The sequence below is a fragment of the Equus caballus genome, chromosome 1, assembly GCF_041296265.1.
Source record: "Equus caballus isolate H_3958 breed thoroughbred chromosome 1, TB-T2T, whole genome shotgun sequence".
NCBI lineage: Eukaryota > Metazoa > Chordata > Mammalia > Perissodactyla > Equidae > Equus > Equus caballus.
Genome location: NC_091684.1, coordinates 193,904,729 through 193,917,313, shown reverse-complemented (window position 1 = coordinate 193,917,313; position 12,585 = coordinate 193,904,729). Strand labels below are relative to the sequence as shown.

The 12,585-nt window shown below is 37.9% G+C and overlaps 1 protein-coding gene across 4 annotated transcripts in view; it reads left to right on the top strand.

Moving 5' to 3' along the window:
* Nucleotides 1-12,585, top strand: part of MIS18BP1 (MIS18 binding protein 1) — a 61,329-nt gene that overhangs the window by 12,984 nt on the left and 35,760 nt on the right. For all 4 annotated transcript variants that reach the window (XR_011441166.1, XR_011441164.1, XM_023624556.2 and 1 more), the window contains exons 3-6: nucleotides 3,774-3,878; nucleotides 4,141-4,625; nucleotides 9,507-9,580; nucleotides 11,286-11,416. Coding sequence is in view for 2 of the 4 variants with exons in the window: in XM_023624556.2 (XP_023480324.1) it covers nucleotides 3,774-3,878; nucleotides 4,141-4,625; nucleotides 9,507-9,580; nucleotides 11,286-11,416 (795 nt within the window). In the remaining 2 variants the exon portion in view is untranslated. The remainder of the gene's footprint in view (nucleotides 1-3,773; nucleotides 3,879-4,140; nucleotides 4,626-9,506; nucleotides 9,581-11,285; nucleotides 11,417-12,585) is intronic.

Below are 12,585 nucleotides of genomic sequence, written 5' to 3'. Positions count from 1 at the left end.
GAGCATGCCTCACAAATTCAAGGACTAGCTATGAGATTAGTGTATCCTAGAGAGAGTGGACAGAGCTGGGGACGAGGGGATAAATAAGAGAGGGTCAGATAATGTAGGGCCTTATAGGTGAATGTAAGAGTTTGGGCTTTTACTGTGAGCAAAATAAGGAGCCGTTGTAGGTTTTGAGCAGAGGAATGGCAAGATCTAACTTATATTTTAAAAATATCACTCTGCCTGTTAATTTGAAATAGTTACTTAAGTAATCCGAGTGAGAGAGAGTGTTGGCTTGGTCCAGATGGTAGCTATGAAGATGATAAGAGGTGGTTAGATTCTGGATATATTTTGAAGGAAGAGCCAATAATTAGCTCATAGATTGGGTGTGGAACATGAGAGAGATATAAAGGATGACTCCAGGGTGTTTTTGTTTGTTTGTTTTTGGGGTTTTTGCCCGAGCAACTGGAAGGATGGAGCAGTTTAACTGAAGTGGGGCCAACTGAAGAAAGAGTAGGGTCTGGGGCTCAGTAATTAAGTTTTTTGTGATGTTAATTTTGTGCCTGTTAAAAATTGAAGTGAGGATGTGAATTAGGCTCTTGAAAAAAATTAGTTGGAATTTAGGAAAGTGGTCCAGGTGAGAAAATACATTTGGGAATTATTAGCACCTAAATGGCATTAAAAACTATCAGATTAAATGAGATTATCAAGGTATAAGTGTACAAAGAGAAAACATTCAAGGATGGTCCTGGGGCACCCCAAAATTTAGAAGAGAATAAAACATAGAAAGTAGTGGAGGCCACTGAGAAGAAGATGAGGAACAAGGAAAATCTGGAGTGATACTTTGGAAGCCAGGAGAACAGAATGCTTTAAGGAAGGAGTCATCGCTGTATCTAATGCTGCTAATCAGTCAAGTAAGATGAAGGCTGAGATCTGACCGTGGGATTTAGCAGCGTGGAGGTCACAGGTGACTTGCATGAGGGCAGTTTTGGTGGAGTGATAGCAAACATGTATTCAAGAGAGAGTATGAGGAGAGAAATTGACAGTGGTGAATATAGACAACTGTTTTGTGGGGAGCCACGAAGTACGGAAAATATGGTTTAAAAAGATTTTATTGTTGTTTTTAATGATTGGTGAAATAACAACGCTTTTGTATGCTGTTGGGAATGATCCAGTAGGGAAGGAAAAACTGAGGTGGGGAGTATGGTACCCTTGAGGAGCTGACAGGGAATAGAATCTAAAAGTGGAGGTTTGGCCGTAGCTAGGAACATAAACAGATCAAACAGACAGGAAGGTAGACAGTGTTGTGTGACTTCAGAAATGATTTGAGATAGGAAGTAAAGTCATCAGCTGAGAGTATGGGAAGCGGGTATTCAGGTTTGAGGAGGTGCGGGTTTGAAGAGTGTGGAAGAGTAAGCGCTCTAGGCCTAAATTTGATTTCCTGGGCAACATTAAGGAGCTACTTGAGATTTGTGGGCCCGAATTTAAAGGAGACGAATTGTATGATTGTGAGTTGTCCTCTAGCCCTGTTCAGCTGCACTGGTGCTGGTGGGGAATAGGTAGGGAGTTGGATTTTATCAGGATTGTAATTTTGCCAAATAGGATGAAGCGAGAGAAGGACAGAGGAGTTGGGGTGTATGTGCAGGGGGGTGACCACAATTGGCTGTGAAATTTAAGTTGGTTAGACAGGGAAAAGAGGACCTGAAGGAGTTGAAGAAGTGTGAATAAGTGTACATCTTGTTGGGATAGTCAGTGGATTTGAGAGAAAAATCTGGAAAGATAGAAAGTGGTCAGAAATTGGGACACTTGAAATTGAGATTTTAATGAGATGCAGTAATTGATAAAGATATTTTACATGCATTATTACTTTTAGTCCTTTCAGCAGCCACTGTGGGTAGATGCTCATTTAATAGTGTAGGAAATGGGGCTTATAAAGAAATTATGTCTGCTCTGTGTCTTATAGGTAATAAGTGACAGGCTGAGAATTAAACACAGGTATCTCTTAGGAAGCCCCTGCTCTTAACTAGTACACAAGAGGTTGTGCATATATTGTTGTGTTTCAAAGACAGTGATGTATTTTGACACAAAAAGCAGAGTTTTCTAAGGGAATTTAGGATGGGGGTGGGGTAGTACACAAAATAATCTATTTTTCATACAACCTGGAAGAAGGGGGAGAAGCAAATGAAATAATGCAAATTAAAGCACATTTTATTTGTAAAGTGGAAGTAGGAAGAAATAACTGACTGCTTTGAGACTCTAATGACTCTTTCCCCCAGAAAATGGTCATATATACAAACACAAATTTTATATATACTTTCAGAGATCTTTTGTGGAGAGTTGCTGCATGGACTTTGGACTCTCAAATGACCTAAATTCTGCAACATATTATATTTGATCAGATTATCTGCTTGTCTTTAGTGTATTGCCCCGCCATTTCTAGTAGAATGAGTTAAAGAAATAGAAACTTATCCTTCTCTTACAACACATCATTGTAATAAAATCTTTGTATTAAGATTTCTAAATCCACAGCAGCATACTTATTAAAGCATAATCACTACCAATTTCTTTTCAAGTATAATATTTAAAACTCAACATATAAAATAATTGTTTTCGTTCTCTGGCACAAATTTTAAGTCTATTATCCTCCTCGTTGTATGTGAAAGAGACTCATTTCTGTATTCAAGAAACAAAACTTTAGTGGCTGGCCTGGTGGCATAGTGGTTAAGTTAGTGCACTCCGCTTCAGCAGCCCAGGGTTCACTGGTTCGGATCCCAGGCGCGGACCTGCACATTGCTCATCAAGCCATGCTGTGGTAGGTGTCCCACATATAAAATTGCAGAAGATGGGCACAGATGTTAGCTCAGGCCACTCTTCCTTAGCAAAAAGGAGGATTAGCAGCGGATGTTAGTTCAGGGCCAATCTTCCTCAAAAAAAAAAAAAGAAGAAAAAGAAACAAAACTTTAACAATCTAGGACGTAAAGCAGAATAAAATGTAAGCAATGCTACTAGTCCCTATTTGTCTGGTTGATAAGCCTAACAGATTTGTGATTTTGAAGGCCTGCCAAAGAGATGTCAAAGGGGTATAAATTATGGTTGAGTCTGCTATTGAGTCTCAACATTTTGATTTTTAAAGTATAGGTTACAACTCTACAACTGTTCTTTCACGTTTTAGAAATTCACCACAACCAGAAGCAGAATCAGAATTTAAGATTGATGATACTTCATATATAATCTTAAACATATCTGCTTTGTGGCAGCACCAGAATTTTATTCCAGCTCTAGGCTTCTCAGTCTAGTAGTATACTTTTGTCTGGAGTTGGCAAGTTGTAACCTGGAGAAGTTTTTAAAAAATTCTCAGCACATGGAGCTGGTCCCATGGCTGAGTGGTTAAGTTTGCGTGCTCCGCTGCTTCGTTGGTTCAAATCCTGGGCGCGGACATGGCACTGCTCATCAAACCACGCTGAGGCGGCGTCCCACATGCCACAACTAGAAGGACCCACAACGAAGAATATACAACCATGTACTGGAGGGCTTTGGGGAGAAAAAGGAAAAAAATAAAATCTTTAAAAAAAAAAAATTCTCAGCACATTGTAGGTATAGAGGATGCAGTGAAGGCATGAGAAGATAATAAAGGGAAAAGTTTACATAACTGTCATTTGTTACAGAAGTATGCTATATTAAGCTGATCATTATTAAAGCTGTCTTTATTTCAAGATTTTTAAAAAGCATTTTTTTCTTCTCAGTGATTAATACAATTCAACTTCTTCTTTCTTTAAAAAAAATAACCTCAGTCCAGGAAGCTCCTCTAGAATCATCAAATAATATTTTCCATCTGGTCAAGCAAAAGATTCGATGTCAGCAGAACAAGAAAGCACCTCTGCACAATTTAACTTATGGTAAAGCGCTTTTTGTTTTGTTTGTTTTTCGGTTTGTTATTTGAATGTGCGGTTAAGTGTTCTAGATAATTATTTTCCCTGCCTAAGCAATAATCATTGATTGTGGATAAAACATTGAACTGGAAAAGCCAGAGGCACTTAGAGAAAGACTGGGCAGGGAGACTATTTTTTTTAATACAAACAGTTTTAAATTGTCCTGTTTCTCTCTGTTAATTTCATGTGGTCCTTCTGTAAATTTTGTTTGGTTTTGTATTTTTTGCAGAGCTTCCAATTCTGAGTCAAGAACATGAAAATGTATCATCTGCAGGAGTGTCAAACAAGGCATTAACTAGAGCTCAGTTGGCTAAACAAATTCTTCACTCAAAAGAGAACGCAGCTGCAACCACTAAGACCAAAAAGGACACGTTTGTTTTAGAAGGCGCTGATTCTGCCTACGAAAAATCCCAAAATACTGCTGTTGGTACTCTCAATACCGACTGTGATCCTATTAAAAATGGCAGTCAAGTAATGGATTCTGATAGTAAGGTGACAACAGAAGGGACTTCACAGCAAGAAACTGAGGAAGGAAATGAGAAAACAACGCCCAAAGAGACTGATCTTCCAGGTTCTGTGAATGATACATGTAAAATTGTGCTTGCCACTCCAAAATTTCATATAACAATACCTCAGAGATCAACAAGAAATGCTTCAAAGCTTTCTCCACCAAATCTACTTCAAACTATTACAAATGGAGTTAAAAAAAATAAGGTAGGAAAACTTTTAATGCAGATATATATTTCTGTTTTCACCCCCATTCTTCAAGAGCTTGAGCTCTTATGCTCTCTCGTTACTGAGAGTAGCTTCATTTTTGTGTTTTATTATTATTTAGTGTAAAGGCAGTATCACCTAGTGGAACAAACAGTGTATTGAAAGTAAGAAGACTCAGGTGTTAGGTCCTATGTCGCTCAATTACTAGTGGTATAGCCTGCAGCAATTTACTTACTCTCTTTGGGGATGAACACTGAGTTCATTCCTGTTCTTAATTGTTTTTTCTTGATTCTTGGGGTACTGTTAACAGCAATTAAAAGAGAGAGGAATTATAGCATCTGAAGACTTGAGAATTTTTCCTGTGGTAAGGTAATATAGAGTGATCAATAAAAGACTTTAGACCATCAAGCTATGTTACATTAGGATAAATTCTCTGAAGGAGGTGGAATGGAAATACAAAGTTAGGGAGAAAGATGTGACATAAAATTTCCAATTGTTAAAGGTTTGTCTGTTAATTTTTTAAATGATGGTGGATATCAAATTTAGATGGTATTTAAATTCTATCTAAATTTTAAAGAGTGATGTAATGGTTATAGTTTTAAATCTCAGTGTATTCACTGGAAATTGCATTATTTGCAAATATTTAGACCTGTGATGAAAAGTTTTAGATGTGCTTTAAAAATGTGTGAGGTGGGTTGAGCAAAAAAGTTTGAAGACAGCTGCTCTATAAGACCTCACAGTACTAATTCTATCATCTCTACAGTGCTGTTTATCTCACCTACTACAAGAAGGCCAAGCCTGCTAGGCCTCTTATCTCTCCACCATGCTGTATATCCCCTAATTCTGACCCAGTCTCTCGCTCATCTCCAGCTCTACAGACATGGCATTGTGCCCTCTTGAACTCGGGGTGTATGACCAGCAAAATTTTGTATTCTCAACCTTCTATGAACATTTCTTAACCTTGCTCTAACTAAAGTATGGCTTCTTCTCTTAAATGGTGGCCTTTTTTTTTTTTCTCCCATATCTCACATTCCGTTGGACCTAGAGATGATATAATGTGTGTCTCTGTTCTTCCTCATTACTATTTCAGGCCATTTTTCCTTCCTTCCTAAAGTAACCCCTTCTCCTTCCCCAGCTTCTTTGAAGCACATGCCGTAAGACTTCTCCACTCCCTGTCTCCTCTTGTTGTAATTTTCTGTGCTACAACCCCCTGGAAATGACCTTGCAATCCCACTGAAGTGTTTGGCACCTGTTAGTTTTTCCTCTGCTACTGTTTGTGTCATCAACTATGGTGACACCAGCATCCGTATAGATTCATCCAGCCCTGGATTCTTGATCTTCAGTGACCTTTCCCCTACCATTAACCCTCTACCCTAGTCATACCTATACCTCGTGTTTGCCAGTACAAGCATCAAATTCTCACTTTCAAGCATCCCACTCTTGCAACCAGCTCCTGTCTTTCCAGGTCATTCCACGTGTAGTACTCTTCCCCCACTTCTCCATCAATACTCCACCCTACTAAGACAACTTCAGTCCATCAACTTTCTCCTGTCCTCATTTCCCTCTTTACTTTATATAGATTCCACGGTCCATCATTATAACCACTACCTTGACTAAACTCTCAGTTCTCTTCATTGCTTTTCCCTCTGTGCTCCTCTGGCAAAATTGTAAACCTAGTTAAATTTCATTCTCCCATTCGTTTGTTTATCTATCTATCTATCTATCTATCTAGATTGGCCCTGAGCTAACATCTGTGCCAATCTTCCTCTTTTTTTTTTTTTTTTTTTTTTTAATATGTAGGACACCACCACAGTGTGGCTTGACAAGTTGTATGTAGGTCTGAACCCGGAATCCGGGCCTGCAAACCCTGGGCTGCTGAGGCACAACGTGCAAATTTAACCACTACACCACCGGGCCAGCCCCATTCACCCTTCTTTTGCTACGTACCTATACCTGAGAAGCAGAAGATAGCCAGAACAAAACACACAACCATGCCAACTGGTCTCATTTTAAATTTGACAACAGACCTTAAGTGGGCTGTCAGTATTGCCCATCAGTCCTGCTACATTTCACTTGTCAATCTGCTCCATTCTCTGACTTCCATAGAACACCTCACACTTTTTCTCTCTTAAAACCTCCCCTCTCCTCCTCATTCTCAGTTCATTGAGGACCTCATGTTATCATCACCAATCTACCAGTTTGCTGCTCTGTCCACATATTCTGCTTTCTCTTCTGTTAAAATGGATGAACAGTTTGTGCTCCTTTTCAAGGCCAATTCTTTTCCCCTTACCACCTAAAGTACTTTGTCCCTCTAATTGTCCCCTCAATTTTTTCTCTTCTAGATCATTCCCATTAGCATATAAACATGCTGAAACGTGGCCTGCATTTTTAAAAAATGGAAGGAAAAACCTTTCTTGCTTTTCCTCCCTGTCCCATTCCAGCTACCACCCATTTTTTTATTTCCCTTTACAGCAAAACGCCTTGAAAGATGTATATGTGCTCGTGGTTTTCATTTCTTCTCTTCTCATTCTGTCTCGAACATGTTCGTCTTTGGGCGTTCATACTCACTACTCCATGAAAATTGTTCAGGTCATCAAATCCAGTGAGGATTCTTATTCCCTATTATTCTGTCACGAGTTTTTAACACAGTGAATCAAATGTCCTTCTCAAAACGTTGTATTGCTTTTTCTTTTGGATTCCAGGATATCTCTCTCCTGATTTTCTATATTTTTCTATGTCTTCAGCCCAGAACGTTCTTGTAAATCTCATACTCAGATGTGCAGTTATCTATATGACTTCTCTTGATATCTAATAGGCGTCTCAAATTGAACATGTCCAAAACTAAACTCTTGCTTTCTTCCCCATACACCCTCTCCTCCATTGTGTCCCATATCAGTACATAGTAATACCATTCCCCCAAATACCTAGGTAAAAAATTTTAGACTCATTTTGAACTGTGGTTTTTTCTCATACTCCACATCCAAACCATGAAGAAATCCTCTTGGCTCTACTGTCCTGTATTTGGCCACTTCTCACTACTCAACCTACCTCCTTGTCCAGGGTACCATAATCTCTAGGATTACTATATTAGCCTAATGGTGTCTCTGCTTCCACTATGGCCTCCCTGTTTCAGTCTTTTTCCATACAGAAGCCAGAATCTTTGTATAGTCCAGTTTCTACCCAGCAGCCTCTTAAAATATTAAATCATGTCACTGTTAGGCTCAAAATCCTCTGGTAACTTATCTCAGGAGAAAACACTAAGCCTTTACCATCATTTATAGGACTCTGCGTAATTAAACCCTGGAAATATCCAACCTTATCTCTTATTCCCTCTTGCTTACTCCTTTCAAGCTACTGTGCCCTCTGTGCCACCTACTTAGGGCCTTTGCACTTGTGTCCTCTGCCTGGAAGGATCTGCTCCCAGATATCCACATGGCTCCTCCCTCACCTCGTTCAGTTCTCTGTTCCAAGATCTCCCCCGAGAATCCTCTCTCAAAAAGCACCTCCAGTTATCTAATGCCTTATCCTTGTTTCTAGTAGGGATCATCACCACCTGACATTTTATTATTTCTTTGGATATCACCACCACCATTCTCCTTGCTTCCACCCCCTCAACACACACAGGAATGTTTGCTCTCAGAGGCCAGCCGTTTTGTCGTCTTTCTTGCTGAATCTCTACTGCCCAAAACAGTGCCTGGGACATAGTAGAGCTCAACAAATATTTACTGAATGACTTTGCATGAACATTTTGATATTTTATATAAGCAGTATGATACAGGATTCTAGAGCCAGAATTCCAAGATTTGTAACCCATTTATGCCTCTAACTACCTGTGTGTGACATGGGCAAGTTATTTCATTAGACTTTACAGAGTTTCCTTATCTATAAATTGAAGATAATGGTACCTGCCTCCTAGTCTTATGAGGATAACAGGAGTCCATGCATCTAAGGTGCTTGGAACTCTGCCTCATGTTAGCTTTCATTTTTGATACTACATCTGACTGATTCTTTGTATCTCAGGTAGTTCCATATGTGGAAGTAGAAAAAAAAAGAATTTTATTGCCTCTTCTCCAAGTCCTACCCATAATTTCTAAAAAGTACATAATTGAGAAGAAATACAATAACTAAGAGCACCCTTCCATTTTAGCATCTTTTCCTGACTCAGCATAAAACTACCGCTGGAGAATTTGTCTTGATACATAAATTTATAATTTTATATATAAAGTAAATAGCTACTCAAGTTAGTTATTTTATGACTTGGCTGTATTTCTCGTCAGAAATAGTTCAGTGTTAGATAGTCACAGAAGTTTTCCTTTATAATAGGATTTCACTTGTCCTAAAATGAATTTTCTGAGCTGTTAAGATGTTTGCTTTGGAATAGAATGCTGTTAAATATAAATTGGTAATCGTCTTATAGTTTATATAAAATTGGATGCAACTCCAAATTTACTTTTCAAAAAAAAAGCTCCAATTTTTTAGGAATAAGAGTGATGGTGAAATGTATGCTGCAAAACTCTTTTTTCCCGCCAAGTAATCGGGTCTTTCATGGGACTTAGTGTTTTAATGGATACCTCAGGATTTTAGGTGATTTTTTCCCCCAGTAGTTGGGGATATTTGCTATAAGAATATTTAAAGTATAATTGATTCTGGATTATAGGACAAACTGTGCGGTACAACTCCAGTTCAGTCTTTCCATTTGTCTTTTTTGTTTCATTATATGCTGCTGTTTAAAATAGAATATGATTCTTATATAGATGAGCACTACAGAATCCTTTGGATTACTTATCTGAGTCTTTCCTTTTAATTTAGTGTATATTGATTTTGTAATGCTTCTGCTACAAGTAATGCAGGCAAGATATACTTCATTTTATGCTTGATTAGGTAATCCAGCTACAGGAATGGATGATTAAAATCATCAATGATAACACTGCTGTATGTGTAGAAGGAAAACTGATGTAAGTATAACATTTCAATATTCTTTTAATAAAATTTATAATAAAATAAGATACTTGAGTGTTAAGAGCTTAAAAGGAGATGCATGAGAAATAGCATCTTCCTACAAAACAGTGCATTTCTAACAAGGTTACAAACTGAAGGCAAAAAAGTAAAATAACCATGCACATCCTAGCTGTGTTGATTGTAACCAGCTTTCTTGTTTTTGCCAGTTAACTCAAGTTATTTTTAAAATAGTGACAGCTCAAGTTTGTATACACAGCGCTTTATTCTTTTTGGAACCTGTAATAAGTGGACTGGTGTTATCTGCTTAGTTGTATATGATTAGTTAATATTTACTACATGCATTTCAGTCCAGATTCTCACATCTAAGTTGGCACAACCAGATATAAATTACTGATCCAGAAAAATGAATCAAAATTATTTAAAACTTTGCCATACAGCCACATATTAAGTAATCATTGGCACTTTCTGGTTCTCCCTAAACTGAAAGTATTATAAGGTAAGTGGCCTTTGCCTAATTCTGCTACTCTATTAGCACCACTCCCTATTCTTAAAATCCAATTTCTTAGTGTTAAAAAAAATTTTGTAATAAACAATACAGGATATCACTATTGAAGGTCCTTTCCTGGGAGTCTATAAATTGGGTATATAAAATCTGTCTTGCCCACTCTGTTTCTGCCTGCCTCGTGTCTGTTTCCTTAATGTCCAAGAGACAGCGTGGATTGCCTTCATTGGAATTCCCTGGCTGCTGCTCGCTGGCTGTGTGACTAGGGCAAGGACCTTATCCTCCTTCAGTCTCAGTTCTTTCATCTGCAGAATAGTGATAGTAATATTACCAACCTTTTGTGTTATTTTGAAGATTAAACAAGTTAATATTTGTAAGACTTGAGAACAGTAGTTTTAGAGTGCTATTTAAATGTTTGTTAAAATAAAGCAAAAAGAACAGAAGATGAAAAGTAATATTGTATTAAAGTATAATGTATGAGTTTAATCTCATTTGACCAAATAAAAGGAACTTAACTTTCTTACTTATTATGCTTATATTTAGTATGTTTATTATTAGTTATCTGATGAATTGGAGAATGTTCAACATTTGTCTGTTACCTCTTCATATTTTGTTCTTTCTATTTTATATTTATTCTTAGCTTCATTTCAGGAAATACGAAGAGTAGATTTGTGGGTCAGTGATTTGATACTGCAGTTCATTTTTTCCAAACTGGAACCTCTTTGGGGTACTTTCCAAAGAGAAGGTCTGTGTGGTGAGGGTAATAAAAAACACAACATTAGATGGATCCAAACTACATACCTGCATGAAAGCGAGCGCAGTTTGGGTCCTGAGGAGAGGGACGGGGAAATATTCTTTGGAAGCCAGCATCAGTTAAGATGGAGTTGCAAGCCTTGTCAGCACCAGATATTTAGAGACGGCCCCTGCATCCTTGCTAATGAGATATTTTATACTAGGGATATCGTTTGGCCACAGTACAGTTTCTTGGCACTTACTCTGAGGATCACATTAGCCAAGCATTTGAGTTCCGCTGCAATATTTGGCCCCAGATGTTTTGTAATTAGATTAATAATATTGTGAGTGTATCTGGAGTACAAATTTATTACTCTATTATCAATTTGTATGCTTTATATTTGTACATTGTGACTACTAATAAAATGTGACTATTTTGGCCTTAACTAAGCTGTTTGTTCTCCTAGAGACATCACTGACATATATTGGCACAGTAATGCAATTATAGAACGGATTAAGCACAACAAACTGAGGACTTTATCAGGCAACATTTATATATTAAAAGGAATGATAGACCGCATTTCCATGAAAGAAGCAGGTAATGACTGTCATTATTAATTGATAAACTATTTTATATGTGAAGCAACCATATTTCTAACAGTAATATGCATAACACTTTAAATTAGCTTTCTTAAAATTATGAATCAATCAAAACTAAAAATTAAAGAATTGACCATATTATATAAAACTATGATATATGCTGATTTAATCACTCTTATTGACAGTTTAAATAAGTCCAGTGACAAAAAAACTCAAGTAAAATCGTCCTTATTTGTAAGGAATTGCTTTTAACTCCTTCATTCCTCTCATTGAGCCTGCCCAGCACAACCCCAGTTCCGGTATAATCTAATTTTCTGCCCGTGCCTTGCATGCCGCTAATGTGGCTGAAGAATGCACATGTGCAGCCTACTTTAGATTTACGATTACCAGCAGCAAGTGTGGTTTCTACCATATTTTCGTCATCCAGTACCTCCTCCCTCCGTCTCTCCAGTGGCGGCTGGAGGGAGGGGAACACCTGAGCGGTAAACAATCCGCAGAGAACTTCTGCTCCACGTCTACCCAGCTGCTTGTGTCTGTACCTGCTTTTATTACGAGGAGCTTCCCGTGGTTCTGTCTGTGTCAGCCTCTCCATTTGTACGCTAGCTCCCTTTTTTCCTCTTTTACTGAAGGATATCACTACAGTAATTCTCCCTGCTCTTGTCAAAAACCCCCCTCGTTTAACCACACTTCTTTCAGCCACTACTGCTCTAATTTACAGCAAAACAAGTAAGAAGATTGTTATATTTAATTCTTCTTGAATTCTTTCTCATTTTTTCTTGAATTCTCTTTATTTATACTTTAATCCCCAATTTTTCACCAAAACAGCCCTTATTAAAGTCACCAGTGGCCCCCACATTGCTAAATCCAGTATACACTTGACAAAGTGAATCACACGTACCTCCTTGGAACACTTTTTTTACTTAGCTTCTGGAATACCGTACTCTGATTTACTGCCTCGCTCCCTGTTCCTTCTTAGTTGCTTTACTTATTTTTCTCTTTCTTCTTTGCCTCTAAATAAGGGGGTAGACTAGGGCTCTTTCTACACACAGTGTTGTGCTGATTTCTTTTAGGCTTTAAACCTCATCTATTTGGTGATAAATGCCAAACTTATATCTCTAACCAAGATTATTCTGAGTCAGCCCTGATGGCCTAGTTGTTAAAGTTCAG